Source organism: Amphiprion ocellaris, chromosome 11 (genome assembly GCF_022539595.1).
Source record: "Amphiprion ocellaris isolate individual 3 ecotype Okinawa chromosome 11, ASM2253959v1, whole genome shotgun sequence".
Lineage (NCBI taxonomy): Eukaryota > Metazoa > Chordata > Actinopteri > Pomacentridae > Amphiprion > Amphiprion ocellaris.
This window is the reverse complement of record NC_072776.1, coordinates 3096647-3120516: the sequence shown is the minus strand read 5'-3', so window position 1 is coordinate 3120516 and position 23870 is coordinate 3096647. Positions and strand designations below refer to the sequence as shown.

Genomic DNA, 23870 nt, shown 5'->3' with positions numbered 1-23870 from the left:
GCCCCTTCCTTCCCTTACTGGGAGGATCGTGGAAACTAAACTCAGCCACATTTTCAATATGCCTGGCACCAACCCATTTTAGGAAGTGACAAAAAGCATTTGTGTAAAGCACTCTGACTCCCCTGAAAATCATGACATTTAAATGATATTTGTTCTTTCTCAGGAATGAACTACAGATATCCTTTTTACATCAATAATCTGGAATATCAAGCTTAGGCTCAAGCCATGGCTGGTCATAGGTAAATACAGTATTGTGCTATTCACACAGATTTAAAATCAGAACCGGTGGGTGCAGTGCTAATTTTTCAAAGAAAAAGGCGCAACTTTCTTGGATTTATTTGTTTCGTTTTGCAAGGAGCATAACTTGTGGCTTAAGAGGTTAGAACTATTTGTTAATACCTACTAGAAGGTTGTTGGTATAGCACCTTTCCATGGTCATCCTTTTAAGACCCTTTATAATAAAGCCACAGCAGGCCCTCATATTCCACCAAATGCAGGTTTTCTAAGGCCATAAGTGTGAAGTGGGTGTGAAGTAGAATATGCTTCCTTCTTTATTCCAGTAAAACATCTCAAAAGATCACTTAAAATCAATCCACACTATACAGAGAATCAATAAAGCCTGAATGTGGCTCTGCAAAGTTTTGGGACAGCAGGGAACATGACTACAGATTTATTCAGCTACAACAGAATCACAGCAGTAAGCCTAAGGTTACCAAAAAAATACTTCAGTTGTCTACAGCTACAAATTCTGATCTTTGTCAAAATACAAAACATGAAGTTGATTGTAAGTTTTGCAAAGCTAATGCATGTTTCATAACATCAAAGACAAAATCATCCATTAAGGTGCACCACATCATCCATTGCTTCATTTGTTACCAAAAAATCTACACTGTAATACAGCACAATGTTTTTAATCTGGATCTTAACTATTCTCATAAATGTTGCTCTTTCAGACTAATGGGTCACGTTAACCTTGCATTTTGCCACATCAATTGTGGAGATCACGGAGATGCAACTCTGGTACATATATTTGGGTAAAGACCACCAAGCTTCCTTGTAAACTTCCATTTTACAAAAACCCTTTCAAACGACTGTCTCTGGGTCCAGATGAAAGTAACCACATGGAAACATTCTAATCAACGTAATGTTCTTCTGGTAAACCTTGGGCCCTTGCATACAGGTGAATATTACTTCTAGAACATGTCTTATCTACGAAGGTCCCAACCTATAACCCACAGGATCCAAAGGACCCACTGCCAGCATCCCATGTACATGATCTAACAATTCAGGGGTGTTTTGGTAGCATGAAGGGACCCTACATAATATTAGGCAGGTGGTGTTAATATTGTGGCTGACTGGTGTAGTTATGAGGCAACAATCAGCTCAAGTGTTGGTGAATTTTCCTTTTAATGATGCCAAAACACATGAAAATCCCTACCAGTGGGTGTCCAGGCAAGTCTGGTGTAATTCTAGGGCAACAGTGATACTATGAAAGCCCAGTTCAGGTGACAAAGCATTAGTGTCGCCATTCATGAAGAGGTTTGCATGAAAGAATGTGGGTTCAGTCTCTCATAATATACACCGAGTTGACCTTTCTATTGGCATTGCCCGTGAGGATTCCTGAACAAAACCACAATGTAATGTCGAGGTCAAATGTCTGGAGTACAGTCAAACTGGTCCACTGCTGGGATCCAGATAGAGATAGCAGGCATCAAGTACAGGAAGTCATTAAGAAGATTCCATTCGGAGTTTGCGAAAAGTTTCCTGAACAGTGCAGAATGGGTGTTGGCATATTGTTACTGGAAATGTCTGCCGATTGACACAGGGCATGACGGCTGACATGCTGCAGACTGTTTTGACTGGAGAGGAGCCTAATGATCAAAGAGCTACTGAAATGGCACGATATGGAAATTTTTTATGAATCCAGAAACAGATTCATGGCAATAAAGATATAGTCACATCATAGGATTAGATTACCGCTTATAATATTTATCCAATTTCTAGAATCTAGTTAGGATTCAGAATCTCTAAAGATATTCAGAAATCTCAGAGCAGAACTTTTTAAAACTCAAACCTTGATGCTTTAGAAGACTAAAGAAACCTGGCTGAGCTTTCTCTCCAGTTCAGAAGCGGGCTGCTGGGTTTGTCCCTCTCTTTAGTTCTTGTAGTAAAGCTGGACTTCAAAAGAGCCTTATCACTGTCACACTCTCTCAGAAGAGAGAACACAGTAATGGAGACCGGATGTACAGGCTTACACTAGGTTAGGCTAACACAAGGAGAAGAGTGAAGAAATGCTTTGAATGTTGCCTAGTAAAAGGAAGAGCTCCTGTATAGGCCTCCTGACCTTCCCACTCCACTTCCTTCCTGAGCAGAAAGAGGAATGCTGTGTCAGGTTTTATAAATTAGTAGGGGATGTGCATTTCGACTTTCTCTCAGTAGATTTCACTGTAAATTATATGTTCCAGTGGGCATCTGTGACTCGGACACAAACAGAAACACAAAATCTAGAAATAGAAATCAGCTGGAATAACAGCTTACTAGATCTTTAAAGATGCATTTCACAAGTCTTTCATAATCCTAATTCCTAGTCTTGACACCCACTCTCGGCTCACATTTTTTCAGCAACAATCACAGTATTTACCTGTAAGATGAGCTTCACCAATTCACTTTCCCCTTCAGTACATTTTCTGTCTGGTCTTAATCACTTGTCTACAATAATAAAGTTTAGTCCGAGTAAAACTGCATTCCTATGTATAAACTAGCTACATATAAATCAGTAAATAAAGATTATAAGCATGCCTTATGATGAAAGTGAGTTCCAGAAGCAACTAAAAGGATAAGTGGTTTGATGATCTCAGGCAGGTCATTCAATGAAAGTGGTGCCTTGAGAGGTAAAAGTGCTGTGATTTATGACAGCGCTTTTAACAGTGTTGCACTTTACATCATGATTCATTCTCTTGATTTCCTCATAAGCATCCTCATATTTGATGGCAGATTACTTCTGAGCACTTCTAGGTTAATATACTTTATTTGCTTTGCCACAAAACAGAAGCATTGCTCTCATTTGACGGACAATGTTGGCAAATGTGAAAGGTCAACCTAGAACCGTGCACCTACATGAAAGATGTTCACACTTGACTTGTGAATTTGCCACAATTACAGCAGTCTTTCTCTGTGACAATACACATCCATATGCATATGCTTTGCAGTAGCCAATGATGCATGCAGACTGCGTTAAATAAGCCTAGCCGAGTATGGAGAGCTGAACTCATGACATCATGTCTGGGTCGGTCTGTGCTCCTCTAGGTTTGGTAAACAGCACAATCTCTTACTCAGCATTATTAGCGCCTGTTTTCCTGCATCGTTTTCCACGGTCTCACTTTCCATAGTCTAAGACAAATCAGCATCCACTACAGCTGTTGCAATAATAAATCAAAACCTCTGAAACCTTTTTAATGAAAAAAAAACACGCTGTCCTTATCCAGACAAATGAAACAATCCATAGGCTTTGCACCAAGGTTGGGTTTTCAGTTATTTGCAAATATCTGCAGCATTTCAGTGAAATTTTCCCATTTGGTTACCAGAATGTTTGCTCTCTATGCTTTCCTGTGCTGCTACAACACTTGCTTCTCATTGGCCACCTTATGTTCTATATTTATCATTAAAGAAGTTGACAAGGCTTTCAGAGGAAGTTAATAACAGTGTGTATATTATTACACTTTAGGGGAAAGATGCACCATTCCAGATTTGCTTTTTAAGTAAAAAGCTAGCTAGAATTCTGTTGCTATATCAATACAGACAAAAAAAGCGCAAGTATCTCCCTGTGCATCTCTCTTCTTCTCTCTCCTCCATCTTCGCTATGGCTAACTCAGTCTAGCACAAGGTCCCTACTTTGACTGTGGCTTCATCCTGTATTTTCCAATTATCACCTTTTAAAGGCCAGCTGGGTGCATTCCAAACCATCAGGGGGCAATTCCATTTGCATTGCTCTGAGACAAAGTCATGCCCAAGTACTTTCATGCTTAAGTTCATAACAGACAATCTAAAACGATATTCTCTGGAAGTTAGAAGGTATGATAGAACACCTTCAGCGAAATAAAATACATCAAACTGAGAGGTGGATCTTCTTTCTTTAAAAAAGCTCTTAATATAAAGTACTTCAAAAGCTTAAAGTTGAAAATCTGTCAGTGCTGAAGTAAGTTGGTGGACTGCATCCCCCCAGCTTTAAGGTAACAAGTTTGTGTTATAAATATTGCAAGTGGCTTCTTCAAACTTTTTCCATTTCAGACTGATCAATGTAACTCTCCCGTGAGTGAGGCTCTGTTTACAATTTCACCTCATTATGCTGATTTTATTCTTCTTCTTCATTAATTTGATTTCTAAGCAGCTCAAGGAGTATTTTACATCTGCTTTACTTAGGTCATTTTATTTACCAGTTGAAATTCCCCGTAATCAAAGAGGGCTCTTCCCTCTGTTGAAATGACCGTTGCATCCGTGTGTGTGTGTGTGTGTGTGTGTGTGTGTGTGTGTGTGTGTATGTCTGTGTCTCTGTGTGTCTGTGTGTTGTTTAAGGGTTTGGGGGGAAAGTAATTGTTTCATTTGCTTTGGACATTAATGAACACTGCCTTCTCTGCCTGCCTTTAGGCTCTCTTTCTTAATGCCGCGGCTGTTCACTAGTGTAAACCTGTGTTTGATTTCCCCTCTCCCCTCCCTCTCGGACTGCATATAGTAGCATTTAGCTGTGAATTAATTTTCATGTTTAGATATATCCTGCTGAGGTGTGATGGCAGTGGTGCATAATCAAAATCTGCAACACTACGTATGTGTAGATAGGCGTTACTTGGGTATTTTCACAGTGCAGATCTGTACTAGGGCAGCGAGGAAACTAGAAGGATAGAGAGGGGTCAGTGGCCAACAGACACAACAGAAGTCAGCAACACCACAATGGACATTTAACACAATTTTACGCAAATCTATCGTCTTATAGATGGGTATGGAGTGCAGGCTAACTTTTGCAGGGAGGTGTGCAGCTGTGAGTGTGTCTGTGTGATACTGCACATGTCTCTGGCCATGGGACAAGACAAGCACCCACAGCCACAGCTCAAACACCAGCAGCCCTTAACATGGTGTGTCTAATGCTCCTATTTAGTGTTTGGGGTGCAGTGGCGCGTGGCCTGAGGTTTTTGGGAGGGGAGCGTGGATAGCACCTAGCCTGACAGCTGTGCCCCAAACTGAAGACAAAAGCCCGAGGAAGTACCGCATCAGCGAAGATGGGACTAAAAGGCATGGCAATTTGCTCGTGGTCTGGCCTATACTGCCATCTGATTCACTGCATCGTCCGCTACTCATGCTAATGATGGCCCAGTAGCAAAAACTACTCTTAAAATCAGGCATTTTTGAGCAAATTCTGCTATAAAGAAATAAGCATCACGTGGCACGTTAAGATGAAAAGCAGAAACACAAACGACTAATTCATAACAGACTTCATTTCAAACAAAAAACAACAGAAAGAACACAGGCCACCTTTTGTGCATCAGTCTTTTCATTGGAGTTTATTTTTAATCCTTTGATAGGAGGGAGTCTCTTTGTCAATCGGTGTACATCAAAGATAAGCTAACTTACCATGCTGCTTGTGTTTGTGTGTCTATGTATGCACGTCTGCATTCAAGTGTTTAACATCACACAGCAAGGCGTGTTTTAAAATCAGTTGATTTAATAAGTTTGGGTAGCAGGTCACTGGCTAAACAAACAAACCAGTTGTGAGCATATATGCAAAACATCTTAAGTCTGAAAAAAAAAAAATAAAAATTGGGTCGTGTTTGATGAATACCTAGTGGAATACACGGCAGAATATAGCCTAACATGCTGTCTGCTTATTCTGTTTTCATGAACACATACCCTTTGTCGAACAAAGCCTTTTTTGTTTAAAACATCTGCAGACACAATAACAAATGCGAGACCAAAATTCTGAGGCTGGGGAGGATTGAGTTAAAATCTAAATTAAATGTTTAAAAAGGCATTAAGCACCCAGAATCAATTTTCATAAACACTAACCCTTTATTACCATCCACAAAGGTACCTCCATTTGTGGGTTGGGCGAACAGAAGAAAAAGAGATAATAATTACTTGTTTGTTGTCACATCAGCTATTAGGTGATAATTAGGCCTGGGTGAGAATTTTAACTCTTTTAAATGGTTTGTTTGATCCGAACACGTGTTCCCAGATGGATGTCTGAGTATCCTGCATTAATTACTATTGCAAATTAAAGGATAATCAAGCTTGTACGAAACTGAATCTGCGTCTGATGTTTCAACCTGCAGTTCTCTTGAACGCAGAAAAATATTACCCAGCATTTGGAATACACGTTTCCAGTGAAAGGCGATTTGAAAGAAGGGCAGATGCTGGTGTACACATTTTCTGCTATGCTTTCACGACTGTGGTGGACTAGAGATTTATGTGAATAGACACTGATTGTGTGCTTTACTTAGATCTTGCAAAGGCAGATGAAACATTGGTACTGGATCAAAAGGTGTTCACAAAAGGGTGGTGGAGCCACGTCTGGGCCCCCACATCAATAACCGTCCTCGTAGTAAAATGGAAAACTAAATATTTACAATTATGTTTTAATATCAAAACAGGAAAACTATCCATCCCTCACATAAAGGAACTACTTTTATTATGCCCTGGTGTCCACAATAACAAAAGCACAGACGTCAGGGGATTGAAATGACTCAAAAATATCCACTGGTTTAAATTAGACCATCAAACAGTCAGCTGCTGATTTGTTTCCTGTGTGTGCTTGTGTGTGTGAGAGTGTGCACATGTGTATGTTGTGGTTGGATGGTGAGCTGAGGAAGAGGACAGAGCAGGTTTCTGACCTCCCATGGGTGCAAAAGAGTGAGTGCAATGGTGTCAGTTCACTAAAACAACAATGTGGGCAACAGAGGGTACTTCATGACTGAGAACCATAAACAAACCTTTTCTACAACCTGCTAAAAGCAAATTATCCAACTCCTGCATCTTTGGGAATTCTGTTTTCCGGGATTTTGTTAATTCAAATACCAAAAAAAGGGGTGTCATAAAAGCAAGTCAATCAAATGCACAAAGCAAAACTCTAAACAACACTTTAGAATTTAAGTGCTTTTGTTCATTTGTGGTGCTTCTGCTGCCTCATCCGTTAACGGAATTTCTGGAAGTGGCCTGGTAGTGGTGCAAGGTTACTGTGAAGCATTCCTTTTTCACAAAGCGAGAAAAACATCTTTAACTTTATGCACAATTTTGGGAGTAAGTCAAACACCCTCCTATTATCGTACATGTTCCTATGGTACATAAAAACTAAGTCCAGATTTAGTAATGCATCCACAGGCTGAGAGATTATCGAGCGTTTAAAAAAGTGTAGCTGAAATAAAATACTTTTCTGAATTAACCTCTTATCTTTTTGCATTGGTAAAGGCAGTCCAAATTTATGGATTCTGTCAACTTGAAATTACACTTGGTCACTTTAAACTGGATTCAGCAAATGTGGGAAAATCCGGTTTACTGCCTCTGTCATGTCGTCAATGTTGTTGTTTTTTACATTTTCTTCTGCTCAGCCCCATCTTTGAGCAGGATGACAGAGTAAAGAGAAGGAAAGAATATTAAGCCTACTGAAAAAAAAAATCATGTTTTACATTTCATCATGTTTGGACCAAGGAGATGTTTAAGTTGGAAAACTCACAATGACTTTCCCTAAAATTACATTGCAGCAATGCTCATTTGAGAGAAATCAATTTAGGTACATCTAACTTAAACCACTAGAATTAATACTGCTTGTTAAAATACAATAATGTAAAAATATTATACATCTAGGGAATCCTTGGATTTGTTGGGTAGGATTGTAGTAGTATCTTGAATAATTTTTTGAGTTTTAATCCCTATTACTTACTTAGTTAAAAATCACATATTAACACTATAGGATCTTCACTTGTGAGGTTAATTCATAACACAAATCATATTCTTCTGTGTGTTTTAGCTGGAAAACAAGTTGGCGTAGTGGCTGTTGTAAATGCAGTGTATTAAAAACGATGCCTTGTTAAACTAATGCAAAAACTTAAGTCAACTGTCAACTGAAGAAATTCGCTTAAGTTAGTAGAACAATTCTCTTTTTTAGAGTAATTTATGATGCTTGGAAATAATTTTACAACTCTGAAGTGGTAAATAAGATAGACAGCAGAAACACTTTTTTCCACACAAAACTGACTGATTGTTAATAAGGATTAGTTGCTCCTGGCTGAGATTAATGTGTGACCACATACTTCCAGAGAAAACAGAACTATGCCAAAATACCAGTTTATTAAGGACAGGTGTACTTCCATGCAATCTGAATCCTCACCATAAGTCTGAAAATATTGCCCTTTCTCTATTTACACCATCAAGCAGGTGCTAATTTAACTGTACGCTCATTTTTGAAACAGTTTTTAGTGATGCTGTTACACTGGGCAGCTTTAAATTGTTGCTTTACTTGTGAGAAACTGTTGTGCAAGTGGCTGCACAAACACCTTCAGAAAGAACCCAGGCAGAAGTTTTTATAGACTGCCAAAGGCTAAACAGATGAGATGCAACATACAGGAAGTCTTTGTAAGGGGCTGTGTAACTTTAAGCAACCAAGCACACATTTTTTTAATGAACCATAAGATGATTTACATATTTAATCAAATCTGTTCAGAAGTAATCAGAAATAGATCAGCTTCCATCTACTTCTTTCCTTATTCTTCCTGTAACATACTTACCAATTGCTACATAAAGTTTGCTGTTGCTAAGTGACGGTGCTTATTTTGTCCACAAACACTTACATGCATTACGGTAATAGATTACTACCTACGAAAAAAAACAAACTCTGGAAACCTGTTATGATGTAAACCCTGTGAATATCCTAATTACTGCACAACATGATACTCATTACAAAGACCCTGGCATGACCAAAAAGAGCAGACCCTCCTATGTGAGAGTGGCTGTGTCCTTAGAGGGCATTAGTGGCGGCATTATCTTGTTGTGCCAGACAGTACAGTAGTAAATACCCTGGCAAAGGACCTCGTAGTAAACTCTGATGAAACTGCACGGCAGCATCGGAGTGTTGTGGCCGTCCTGGCACAGAGATATGGGTCATGCTAGGCTGTCCTCTCCCTCACCCCAACACCAGAGCCCAAACCCTGATGAGATTAGCCGGCCAGCCAGGCGCTCAGTGGTGGTAAAACACAAACACCACTGATTATGTGAACATTAAAGTCGGATCCCCTCACACTTCAGTTCGGATCCCCTTGTGCAGGGTCACAAGCGGGTTAGTGTAATGACTGTGCCGCTATTTGCAACATATATGGAGGTTTTATCTTGGCACACGCCATGGACCTCAGAGACGGTAAACAAACACACAATTATCCCGCGATTAGGGTTGATGTCATCAGACGTGTGCTTTGACTTTCGGTGCGTGAAGACTGGGACGGTGGCATGGCTCGCTTCCTGGAACCCTGAAGATCGCTTTTACCTGAGAACATGCTTGGCCAACTTATTTGTGAAAACCTCACAGAAAGCCAAACAGCCTGACATTTCCTTTCAGTGACTAGTTTTGTGAGGTAGGTTAGTGAATGCAGTGCCTTGGCCACGGCTACTCTCTGTTAAATCACTGCTAGAAATGGGATTAGGCAGGTCGGAATGCCAGGGTAATCACTCATTCAGCAGCAGCCAGGAGAAAAGGCCTCCTTAAGGAGAAGGGGTGGGTTTTATATAGCTGAGAGCTTTGATTACTGCCCCGTCTTAAAACCGCATCCGATGAGTAAAGACATGCACTGGTCCTCCCCCACATTTACTGGGCGAGTTGCCCTCCTGGGTTCCTGTAAATAAGTGATGTCACAGCGCTTAATGATGCCCAGACTAGACTCAGCAAGGTCCTGAAAAAAAAAAAAACACTGCCAGCTTCATCACTACTGTGAGCATGCTGCCTTACCATCATGTCAACAAAGAATTAGTTTTGCACACTGTATCCTATTTCTCTGTGGGGCAGCTGATGATGCAGCTGAAGTGCGGAGTAGTGAACGCGATCAAGTGCATTTTTTTGTCTTATTCCACGAAGCCAGTAAAGTTCACCCCGTTGGGAGAAAGAAACAACGTCCTCATCTGAAGATCGAGTGTTCTGTCAGTAATGGAGATGTTCAGATGGAGAGTGCAAAGAAAGAGAGACACTTTCTCTGAGCTGTCTCCCGTTCTCCCTGATGCAGACTGGTAGTGACAGTTGTTTCCAGTTGCTACATATAAAAGGGCCCATCATAAAGCCTGGCTAGAGGAAACAGGATAAGCGCTTGAGCCAAGGCAGTAAAAAGCTCTCTGGGAACTTGAAAGCCACACAAATGAAGTCTGCGTCTGCCATCTGGAAACAATAAACAAACAAAACCCAGCAGCCAAACAAACACCACGAATGGCAGAAGGGAAGAGACAGAAAGAGACAGAAAAAGACAGAAAAAGAGAGAGGGAGAGAAAGAGAAATGGAATCAGACATTAAGAATTGGAGAGTGTGAATGAGTGATGGGGAGAGGAGGGTGTCAGTGTTAAAAATGTGTGCAGCATGCATCATTAGCAGACACTGATGGGAAGACAGACACAGAGACAACCCTTTGTATAAAATATCCTTTGATGCCGGGGAGATGGCCCTGCTGTTTGAATGTGTGTGGTACCACTGAAACCTGGTTCTAATGAAGTGTAGTGCTAACAGGAGGCTGTCTGTCTGCAACCAGTGTCGGTGCCAGTGATGTGATGAGAAGTTATAAACCAGTTCCAAATTCGTCAGAATACCAAAAGAATATCAGCCAACTTTTGCTCCCTGCCCACATAAAGCAGCAGAGAATTCTTCTTCCTTTTTAAAATACAGATTCAGAAAGATAGATCACTTTTGACCTCTTTTCACAGGTGCGATAATGATCATGTAGTTGTTTGATATGGACTAAATATTCTTATTGTAGAGAGGCTGCAAAAACTGCGGTATCAGTAGAGAAATGTAATGTTAGATTAATTACACTAGAAACTAAAATTAGAAGACTAAAAATGAAGAACTAGACAACTAGCATTGTCTAGTTGGGCAGGTCTGATTCAGGAATTAAAAAAATAATCTATCAATCTCCACCTTTATGTCTTCAGTTTCTCACATGCACATTCCTAGAGGTCTTATACACTACTGTCAACATGGTAAATATATGTTTTATAAGAGCTCAGCTACCCAGATATATTCAGTTTCGTATGCACATTAAATGGTAAAATTAACTTCATGCATCAGAAACATGTAAACATACATCAGACCACAAGGTCTGTTGCATGTTATGAAGCTACTGAGCTTAGTTCAAACAACAAAGGGCTGCAGCTGATGAATACCAATTTACCTACTGATCATCAAGTCTATGAAATGTCAAATTTGCCAGATGTCCATCATAATTGCACAAGTCTATGTGATGTCTTCCAGTTATTCAGCGGTCAATAAAACTCTGCAATGTTTAGCTGAAGAAACGGAGAAAACTACATCTGAGCAGCTAATGATTGTAAACATTTGATTGTTCTCTAAATAAAACACCTAAAATTGATACCAGTTGATTGTATATCAAACAACTTATCAATTATTTGACTAATTTAAGCATAACATTTACATAACGTGGAGCACCAGTTCTTAGCCTTTGCCATTCTCCTTAGTGTGGTTTTGTTAAGTCAGTTTTAGTCTCACTGTTTCAGCACAAGCATTGCTTCTAGTTCTACTATTGATATTCAGCTATACTTGTTTTCTGGGTAACAAAATGTGTCTCATAAGAAGAAAAAAGCTTTCTCTCAGCAGCACAACTTTATCATGAGATATAGCTGTTAATATTCCAAACCAACGTTCCTGGTCAGTCACTCAGTGACAGTGTGGGACTATTCAATGAGGGAAATTCATGAGATAAAGCTTCACTTGCAACAAGACTGAGAATCACAAGCCGCTCCGGAAGACCTCATCAGGCCCACTGTCAACACTGACACCAAGGGGTTGAACTGAGAACTGCAGCCATGTGGCCACAGCTGGACCCATGTACTGTTATGGATAGTCTCACCTATAGGTGTTCACACGCTTTAACATGTTATGGCAGAATGGCAGAGGAAACTACACAAACACAGGCACATACACACATACACACAAACAAAGGCACACACACACACACGCACGCACGCACGCACGCACGCACATACGCACCCTGCTGTGCCTGGTTAACAAACACTCCGCTATAAAAGCAGGCCTCTTACTCATTAGGGTGCTGTGTATCAGACAGGAAATGCTGGGTAAATTACACCTCATCGCCCTGGAACTAGCCAACCATCACCATGGCAATGAGCCAAACTCAATGCCGTGAGAAGACCAAAACACCATCGTGGCAGAGGAAAAGGGGACAGGACAAGATACATTTTCCTTAATAACTGATAAATACTACCCAGTACCAGTAACACAAATGTACTGCAGGGTTCTGAGCTGTAAACTGAATCCAAATATGTGTCTATTTATTAGCTAAGAGAACCTCTAGGGCCTTTTGACAGAGGAGATGACTCAAAACCTGGAAGCAATAACCTGCCCACACACAACTTTTGCTACCCAATTAATGCTACATGGGCTAAACTGTACCAGCCAAGCACAACCTTTATTAGAAATTGTTAGTCATGCCTACAGTAAATGTTTTAAAACAGTTCAATAAGCTGCAGGTAGGATAAAACTAATCACAAAGACCATGAAAATGTTTTATATTGCAATTCAGCTATTCACTGACCAAATTATGATCATAATATGTAAATAGATTAAAAATAAGTAGCTTGGGAAAATCATATTGTTAAATGTATTTCTATCAATTAAATACATATATGTACCAAAACACTCCACTAGTCTTATAAATGAGAATTTCATCACAGCACTTGTCTTGGCTCACATCTGTAAAAAGCAAAGTTTCCCACTTTTGTTGTCACAAAAAACAGAATATTTCCCCAGCTTCTCATTCAATCCGACCACCACGCTCAAACCCTCAACCACATAAACCACCCGTTAGCCAAGTTCCCCCCTCTCTCCCATGTTTCTAGAACAAAATTCTTTTGTTGCATTGTTCACACATTTCTTCCGAGCCGTGTTTATACAGATGCAATTCCATGTGCGCTCCGGGGTCGTAAGAAGCCCTACTCCGAAGCTGAAGATGTGCTGTTGATCAAAGGCTTTAGCACTGGAGCACAGACACTTGTTTTGGTTGTATTTTTTTTTTTCTGTGGGGATACAGGTTAACATATCCATCTGTTGACCATATGAATCCACCTTGGTCGGTGCTGGGACAAGTGTAGGCCTCTCTTCTCTCTGCCATCCCACACTGCTCCCCTCGACCCTGTTTACTCAGCTGGTCCCCACGCCAGTCGCCAGAGCTTTGTTTTCACACAGCAACATGTGTTAACTTAATGCTCTGTAACAGATTTCAAAGGCAGCTTAGCTGGGTCAACAACAGGTAATAGACCGATTTATTGATTCCTTGGCTCAAAAAAGCTAAAGTGGGAGAAAAAAAAAAAAAAAAAAAAACTCAGTAGTCTCTGGTAAATGCAGGCGGTGGAGTTGTGGTGTAGACCCATTTTGATAGTGTTGTTTAATTCAGCTTGTTAAACAATAGTCTCCTGATTGTCTTATACATAATATAAAATGGAAGAAGACAGAGACAGGGTTTCAGTGTGGTTCACATATTTCCCAAAACCATCTAAAAATGTTCCAAAACTTTGGTGCTGTGAAGTCAAGAATGTGCCTATTAAAGGATTAGATAATCCATTACATAGTTGAGGAAACCATAAGGTCTGAGGTTACTTGACCAAACCTGCTCGCCTTCCTTTAGCTGCAGAATTTGGTTACACAGTCCCTTTGGTTGTTTTCTTGCTTGATTGGATTATGGCCACACACCTCAAGCTCGCCTTCCACCACCAATCAATGAGGAAATGAGGTGTCAACACTCTGGTGTTTATTCAACACTCATTTATTTTTCTACCGGAAGCCAAAGAAAGCTCAGCCACAAAGGACACCAGATGAGTAAAAAGGGATTTTCGTTAAGCATTTAGAATTATTGCAGATTTCTAATAGCATTACAAAATAGCATTTTATGGGGTGCGACTACTAAATATGTTCATTTTCTTTAATTGCATTACATGTAAATTCCTCTGGTGTTATACAGTATTAAATGGAGATTAGCTAATTTACTGTGAAATTACTAATGCATTTATACCCACAGTTTGCACTAATATAAAGAGTGTATAATATTACGCATGTATAGTAAAATTGTGTCTTGCTTCTAATCTCTTTTATAACTGAGAAGACGGGGCTTTTAAACTTCTGACTGTGCGTCCATATGACCAAGCTAAAAGACCTAGTAATGGGAAGACACCAGGAAGTCTGTAATGCTTCCAGTCAGCATGAAGTGCCATCAAAATAAAATTCTGCACAGTAGCTGCTGCTTAAAACAACTGCGGCAATTGAAAATTCCCCTCCCAATTTATGCCAAATGCCACTTTATAAACATTCTAGCATGACTGCCAAGTGTCTGCACTGCTTTATGCCCCTTCTCTTAATTGAAAACGTTATAGGGGTGCATTACACTTAGGGTTTTTATAAGCTGTGCTATAAAGCCCTAGCAGGCCTTGAGAGGGGAAACTGCCCATTAACTTATAAGGTCCAGGCCTTGGCTCTCTTAATTGACAACCTCTAGGCTACTTTCATCACTTGTCGACTTCATAGCGGCAGTCAATGCTTCCTCCAGGATGCTGTTGCATCTTTGACACGAGGGTGTTTGTGACAAAGAGCAGTCTGCCGCCAATGCCAGGGCGAGGGCTCTAGGCTGTCCATAAAACAAGCACACACATTCCTCGCCTACTTCCAGCCATCTGAGAGGGCTGCCTTTAACCATTAAGGTACTGCTTCCCAGAAACTCCAAAATTAAATATGAAGCCCCTTAGGAATGTAGATTTTTTTTTTACATGCTTGTGCTGTACACAAGCCACATAATTCAGGTTATACCAGAGGAATCTTAAAAAATATATAGATTTAATTTTTAAAATCCATTTAGGATGCAAGAAAATGGGAGATGCTAGAATTTAAAAGGGAGACGATTAAGAACGAAAAAATACTTTTATTTATAATCTGTTCAGGCTATCCCCACAAGCACTAAAAAAGACAGACACACACACAAACAAAACACACACACCAGCCTGGCGTGACAGTCACTTCACACTAATTTGGCAGGATCATCAGCTTTGTGCCTCTGGAAATTCATGCGCCTTGAATTAGAGCCACATGTCACAATGTTGTTGACCAGAACAGACACATTACTACAATATTAAACCCACTTAAGTTCTGTCTAACTAACATCCAAACCGCTTGAAGTTTCTAATTGTCCTTACTCTGAGACATGCTCAATAATTTAAAAAATAGATGAGCAAATAGGCAACTCTGACTGCTAACATCTTTTCACTGAATCTTATCGTGCTTCAATTCTATACGGCTAGGGAGCTTTCAAGGACAAGGTTTAAAAATAATGGTCAAATAACAAAACTACAAGACTACAAGATAATATAAGTTTGCCATCTGTAGGAGAGTTTGCCATATAATTTACAGTACCCACCGCTTAGGCCATTCGTTAGGCATATTTTACAGCAACAGTGACATTTTTTGTCAGCTCCATGACTCTATGAATGGACATTTTAAAGTGGTTGGGTTACCACTTCAGTCCAGACTAAAATATGTCAACATCTGTTAGACTTATTGCAATGAAAGTTTGCACTGACATTCATGATCTCCAGAGGATTGAGCTTAGTCACTTGGGAGATTACCTGACCTTTCCTGTAGTGTTACACATCTACAACAATTTTATTTTTCATTAAAATGTCACACACATAGGAGGGACTAGGCCTGGATGATAAAATGATAACAATATGTATCTGTGATTTCCCACCATGTCCATCACACCAGTCCTTATTCAGCAGCAATGAGAGTTTTACTGAACTGCATTAATTACAGGCAAAGCAAAATTCAAGGTCAAGGTCAAGGTCAAAGTACTTTATTAATCCCGAGGGAAATTACAACAGTCTGTTGCTCACATCCACACAGACACAGAACAAGGATAAAAGATAGAGTACATATTTAAAAAATGCGATAAATAAATAAATAATTAAAACAACACTGAAATGTGCAAGTTATCAGACAGCAAAACAATGCTCAGGACTGCATGACCAATTTCAAAGCATGCTCCCTCCCTGGCTCCTAACAATCCATCATGTCTCTTGATAATATAGCCTCCTAATGCTCAATTGCTCTCCCCATGTAGGTCTCCTGAGGAACGCTAGTCTGTGGTCACTTGGGCATCTAGTCACCCCAGTCTGACCCTGCAGACCTCCCCTGGTGGAGGCTGCAGTCAGCTGGGACCGATGGTTACCCTTGCAAGAAGGGCTTTGCAGTCTAAAAACACCCACAGGCCTGTTTCCCCATAAGGTGGCATCGGGTCCCTGTCTCGTAATACCCGGTCCTTCTTAAGCTATACCACCCAGCCCTCAAAGTACTTCACTACTGGCACACAGCTGAGTTTCTCTGGACCCAATAAAGAAGCACTTTGGGCTTGAAATGTCTTACTTTTTCCATGTACATGTAATAGACACCAACTAACGACATTCCCATCAACATAGGATGGACTCTGTTTCATGTTGCCTGCTAACATTTAAAACTAAGATGCTAAAAAACCTCAAGTCTGATAAACATCACCATGTTAGTACTGTCACTGTGAGCATAACAAGGTTAATTTTTAGCTGTACTTCAGGATAGTCAAAGTTCATATAGTGGCTGTAGACAGTTTTGGCAATTTGGCCGAAATAATGTGAAATATCTTCTCTTTATGATGCTGAATTAACAACTGAAAATTATGCAAACAGAAAAAGACAATTAAAATAAATATTTGGTTATTAAAAAAGTCATAAATATAAGATGGCAGACAGAAATATTTACAATATGAAACCACAAACAGGTCTACTTCTTCAGATTAAGTACACCACTGACCTTTGCTTAAAATTAAGGTTGAAAACTATGTAATTAACCTATATTTGGTTGAATTAGTTTAATCAGCTTGACATTCATCATCATAATTCCATTAAGTACATGTCACAAAGTTGCATGGGTACTGCAAGTATCTTAACAACAGACAATTTTAATGAGAAAAATTACGACTGTATTGATTACAAGATATTTTTAGAAATATCAATAAAAAGTATCATAAAATGATTTTAAAGCTTTCCTACTGACACAAAACTTTATTAAACTACAAAGAACATGTTAATGTGAAGATCTATTACTACAATTCTTACTATGTAGCACTTTACTTTGGAGGTGTACACTTACCAACCCCATTATAGTTACGAGGTTAATCAACACCTCTCTAAATTCTTTGTCAGACATGAGATGCCTAACACTGCTCGTTTCATCAATCTGTTAAAGGTCCCATATTTTCAGCAAATGCTCACATTTCTCCATGGTGTGTCTTAGAGCTAAAAGTGCTGCAAAGATGGTTCATTTCGACATGACTGTATAACTCCTGGTTTTAGTGCTGCTCTAAATAGGCTGCTTTGCTCTGGAAACCAATCAGCTGCTGTTCCCGCCCCCTTCAGGAAGAACGTGCCGTCAGTGCTTGTGACCGACAGCTGGATATGTCAATCACAGTTTGAGATAGACGACTATTGTTTAGATAGGTGTTACAGAGCAGCACCTGGATCTAATCCTAGTAGTAAAGTTGGGAGGTGAACTATTTAAGTGGAGCTGGAGGAATGGCAAAAGAAAATGCCTTTATGTCTTTCCAACTTTAATTTTCTGCCTACAAGTTTATAACAAACACAAATCACAATAAAAATCGATTTTCATCATGCAGGACCTTCAAAGACACAGCATTCTGTCATTCAGATGTAGGTCATTTTTACGTTAACATTTCTCATTGCTTCATTCAGATTTACCCACAGCAACGACGAAAGAGCCACAGTCCATGTGAAACAGTTGTCAAACAAGCTAGACGGGGCAGTACATCAAGTGATGTTTTTTACACTAATAAAGAAAAGACTACATCTAAACTAACAGCAAGTTTATCACACTGTCAAAATAACTATTAAAGTGGTTTAAATAGGATTTTAAACACAATGAAAATCTATCTACACTCTGAGGATAATTTAAATTATATCTATATTCAGACATGAAGCACACACATTTGGATGCTTTCAGATTAATGGAATGGAATAAGGGCATAAGGATAAGAGCTTTCAACGGTTAGTTTTAGCTTGATGCATTGACTACATTGATAGACGGTTCTTTATCATAATCAGAAAAATGCTGCAAATGAATAAAATACATTATATTTTTGAAAAAGCTGAAAGAACCACATCTGCAAATACAGAAATGTTGGAAGCTACAGAAGTACAGAGGATCAAGCTGCTTCCAGTCTTAATGCTAAGCTAGGCTAACCACTTTTGGTTTCATTTCTATACTGAGAAGACAGTCAGAACTTTGGAGCTGGTCCTCTCACCTACCTCCTACACATAAAGCAAGTTATTTTATTTCCCAAAATGTTGAAGTAACAATGTGATATGGCTGCATAATATATAATTTTAGCATCAACAATGTAATGTCTTGTGCACAATAGTCATATTGTCAGAGGAACACAGTCATCGACACATTTTTTGCTTCTTAATACAATTTTAAAAAATGGTTCTTATTTTCCAAGACTAATCAACAAGAGAGGTTTGTCTGATAAAACATAATTTACTCAGATGTAAGAGTTCTTGGACTGATCCATCCTTTCATCTATTTCTTATACCTACTTTATGCTGCACACAGTCAAGGCTTGCTGGAACCTACTGCAGCTGACACAGGGCTATAAAAGGTAAAGCACATCCTGAACAGGTTGCGACTCTATCACAGACCCAACAAAGAGAAATAGACCACTATGCTTAAGCTCACACCTACAACAAATTTCTAATCACCAAATAACCTCCCATGTCTTTGGATTGTGGAAGGAAGCCAGAACACTTTGAGAATACTAATGCAGGCACAAGGAAAACATTCAAACTCCCCAGAGAAAAGCCCACGTCGACCAGTAAACCCAAACTCAGAGTGCATTAAGGTGCAGAGGCCAAAATAAGAACAACAAAGAAGGAACTTGGATATCGATAGCAATGAAAATATCTAAAGTTAGTAACTAATAAAAACATTAATCAGAGTATTTAAGTTTTTAAAAGAAGTGAATTAGCTACATCAAGCACAGTGGGAAGCAAAATTAGAAACCTAAATTGTGTTAAGGAAAACAATGAGTCCAGTTTTAGATTGTTCTGCATGTTATTCATGGTTGCAGGTGCCCAGTCAGTAATCCTAGGTTTTCCATCCTGCAGTGTTATCCAATCATTTGAGCACCTTCATGTCAAGAGCCCACATTAAAAGGCAATAGTAAGGTAATGTAAGGGGTAAAAAACAAAACACAAAACAGCAAAAGCCTTACAAATAACTAAAACTCAATGTCGCAGTCAGGATCACATTAGGACCAATGTGACTGTAAAATGCCTATGCACCATTATGGAGGGGGGGTACTATAACACGGCATAACATCAAAATATCACGACATTACGCACATTATAATACCCTCACAATGTGCAATAAGTACCTTTACAAACAAGTATTTTATTGATTGTTGTGTTTATTGTTGTGTCTATTTATGTATTTGGCTATTTGGCTGTCCTCTCCCCTCCCTCACAGACATCTACTCCACCCAGTGCCTCAGCAAAGCTCAGAACATCATCAAGGACAGTTCACATCCCGGTTCTCAGCTTTTTGATCTGTTGCCCTCTGGAAGGCGTTACAGATGCATTAAAGCGAGGACAAACAGACTTAAAAACAGCTTCTTTCCAAGAGCCATCTCCACCCTGAACTCTCACATCTCATGTCTCATACCAAGCCAACAATACAATGTGAAATATGCAATATACACCACTGCCTCATTCATTCTGTTATTTATATTCACTCTGTTATTTATACCGTATATTTGTAAATCGACTGTTTGCACTATCTTTAAGACTTCTTCGCACTGAAAAGGAGAAGCTCTCCAATCTCGTTATACACTGCATAATGACAATAAAGCATATTTTATTCTATTCCATTAATATTCGCACCGATAATGTGCTTTAGTGCGATTTATTTCAGGGTTCTTGTTTGTTTGTTTTTTTAAATTGTTACTACAAGAATTCCAATGTACCTGTACTGTGATGTACCTGTGCAAATGGCAATAAACTCGGTTCTATTCTATTCTATTCACCTTATGTAGCTTTACACAACTGTTGTCTTACTACCTGTCAAAGTCACTTTAACCCTTGTGTCGTCCTGCGGGTCAAAATTGACCCATTTTAAAGTTTGAAAATGTGGAGTAAAAAAATATTTTCAAAGTGAAACTTCTGATGTCCACATTTTCAATATTTTTGGGAAATCTTTGAACATTTTTTGGTGGATAAAAAAAGAAATGCTAAAAATGTTTCTTAAGAACATTCACAAAAAAATCTACCAAAATCCAGCAAATTTCACAAAATTTTGGTTGACTTTTTGTGAATGTTCTTAAAGAAAATATTAGAAGTTTTACAGATATATATGTAATCATTTTAGATATTTTTAGGATTTTTTTTGAAGATTTTTAAAAATTTTTTGAAAATATTTACAACAATTTTCTAGCCAAATTCGGGGGATTTTTATTTTTTTTTTAATAAAACTTTCAAGGGAAACTTTTAAGAAATTATTGGAATTTTCTTCCTGACAGTTTTGCAAATTTTCTGAAATTTGGGGAATTTTCATGCTGAATTTTTTGTATTTTTTTTAGACAAGGAAACTATTTTTTGGTGCCCGTAAATGAGGACAACACGAGGGTTAAATCACATTGCCTCAAAGTGTGTAAATACTGTATACTGACCTTTAATACATTTAATATTTCTACAGATTTTAAAATTAGAAGTGTTTTGTTTATAGCAATGTACAGCAAGTTTTCCAGAGTATATACTAACCTTTAATGATACTAAGCCGCCTGTCTGTCTGTCTGTCTATCTAGGTCTTAAGAATCTTTGCATATACAGAAACCAACCACAATCCAGTAAACAAAAACAAGCTGCCTAAAATAAGCGTCTTACTAATATGCAGTGGGAACTACAGTTTAATTTGCATTTCTGCTTCTGTTATCTGTTCCATTTGTCTGTATTTAGCATAAATAACCACCTGTTCTTCACTCAGACCCACTATAGCTCAATGAGGAGCACCACAGCGGCGTTGTCACAAGTTTCGCGCACATTTATAGTAATTCTACTAGAAAGTAGAGTGCAGTTCGATATTGTAAACAAACAAAAGAAGCTGACAAACACTTACATTCCTGGAAACACTGCTGTCAGGTGCTGTCCTGTTAAACTGTGTTTGAACCGACATTTGGCCAACAGCTGCTGTCGTGACACGCAACGAAATTTCTCGACCAAAATTAGCGCCATTCAACCCCGCTGGAGGAGTTCACAACGAGAAACAGAGCAAATTCATTTTAAAAAACAACATAAATTGACTTACTGTGGCAGAAGTCGTTTCACTGCTCTGGTTATGTGAGCCGCCATATTTGCAGATGACGCGCTAAAAAGAGCAAACAGGGATTGGCTATATGAGTTCCCACGTGCAGCTCGAGGCATATGATTGGCCGGTCCACGGAGAGGGGCGGGGCGTGCACTACAGCTGCCACATGGGAAGGTAAACAGCGAATAAACTGTTTGGAGCTGTCAGAACAACAGCAGGGGGATATTAACCAACATGTACAATGAAATACACTTTGTATTAAAATTCAATTCAAGAAAATTAGAAAAAAAAAAGCTTAAAAGTCAGACTGAAAGTTTTTGGGTGTCAGATGCACTGTAGTAGTTATAAAGCCTAACTCATGTATATCCAGATTACCATCTATGTTCTTCCTCCAAACCCATTTTATGATTGGGATTACAGGCAGTTTTTCAGGGCTGCTCTCAAATAATTGAAATGTTACTAAACAAGGTTATACTTATCAAATTAAATAGCTCTGGTCTCCAGTATATTGGCGAATTTGGTTCTTTGTACTTAATTTATTAGCATGATTTCTTTTTAATATGTTGTGTACAGACTTAATTACTTCTCTGTCTACTTTTCTTACTCCATGTAGGTTTCCCAGAGACTATGGGCTGAGGAGGAATTGGAAGTTTGTCAGCTTAGACCTGGTGTCATTCCATCAGTGTTAAACTTCCCGGCTCATCTTGGAAGAGTACGTGCCAGAAAGACCACGACCAAGCAGCCTTGAGATCTTAGACAGCGTCTCCCTGAGGTGGGTGTCAACGGTGTTCACGGTCAAGTCTGTAGAGGGGGGAGGCTGCCACCCACCTCCCCGCCTACTCTCTACCCTGACTCCGCCTTGGCTCCACCCATGTGGTCACTTAATTAACTACAATGCCAAAGGGACGACGAAATTACATCTTCTCGTCTGAGCTGTAGTTCAGTGAATTAAGGGTTTACCTATAGAGGTGCAGGTTGCTGGTTCAAGACCAGACCCTTCTTAAATTTTATCAAAATCCTGACAAAGACAAACAAAGAAAAATGCCAGTGGTGGGTCTTGAACCTACTACCTTCCACTTGGTAGTCCTTCTTCTCACCCCCGGAGCTACTTGCTCAGATACTAATTCTTCTTTTTTTTGCCCATTTATCATCTATTTTTTTTGCCATTTTCGAGTTTTTTTTAACTTGAGTCTCGACTCGACCGTTTTTCTCAGGAGGTTGGACTTCAGCCTTTGTGCTGGAGGGTTGAACCCTCAGTTCCAAGACTTTCCAAGCCTCCACACCTCCCGAGTCCTCGGGACCTGAGCTTTCACACAGTGTGAGGGCTGAAATTTTCTAAGTCCCACAGTAGTTCTCTGTTAGGTTGAACTTCCAGACAGTCCAAGGACTGATATCTTCTAAGTTCCTCAGTACTTCTCTGTTAGTTTGAACTTTCTGGTTAACAGAAACTTGTGACCATGAGTCTTGATTTCACATTTAGATCATCCATCTGAGTTCTTCTCAGACCTTCACCTGTGGGTTTTTGAGAAATCCTCAATAAACTTTGATTCTCTTCACTGAACAGTAAAGTTTGTGGAGATCAGAAGGTAACATTAGTTTGATAAATGCCTTCAACTACTAGTAGACTTTATCTGGAAAGCAGTTTTCTGAAATGAGTTCTTAGTAAATCTATCCACAATCAAACCAAGAACATGGAAAGAGGAAATGTTTGAAGAAACAACTTGATGTTTTCGTTTCAGACTAGAAAACATTAAGATCTTTATCTGTTTTTGCTCTTTTTGATCGTTTTATTGTCTCTTCTGTTTAATTCGATCTTCTAAAGTCAAACTGGTGTCTTTTGAAATGTTTCGTCTTTAGTTTGATTCTTCTTAAACGTTTAGTTTTGCTCTTTTCTCAGCTTTTATTCTTTTCTAAAGTCTGATTTGATTTCCAAATGTTTTGTCTTTTTAATGTTTAATTGTTTTTTCAAATGTTTTATCGGCTTGTTTGAGTTTCTTTTTCTTTCCCAATATTTAATGTTTCGATTAAATCTTTAAGGTTTTTCTTTTTAAATGTTTTACCACCTTTTAATGTTTAATTTTCTTTTTAAATGCTTCATTGTATTTTCTGTGTAATTCCTATTTGAAGTTTTATTGTCTTTAAGATGTAATTTTCTAATTAAACATTTAATTTTTAATTAAATGTTTCCTCTTCTTTTTTTTTGGCCTTTTTCAGC

The 23870-nt window shown here is 39.0% G+C and overlaps 1 protein-coding gene across 2 annotated transcripts in view; it reads right to left on the bottom strand.

The window, feature by feature from the left end:
• clybl (citrate lyase beta like) overlaps window positions 1-21719 on the bottom strand; it is a 63992-nt gene extending 42273 nt beyond the window's left edge. Inside the window, exon 1 of one of the 2 annotated variants that reach the window (XM_055015061.1) lies at window positions 21656-21719. In XM_055015061.1, the coding sequence (XP_054871036.1) occupies window positions 21656-21699 (44 nt within the window). In that variant the 5' untranslated portion in view covers window positions 21700-21719. Of the gene's footprint in view, window positions 1-21466; window positions 21618-21655 lie in introns of those variants that run through there. The other variant, XM_035951171.2, reaches the window with a different exon arrangement.
• Window positions 21720-23870: the final 2151 nt, after the last annotated feature.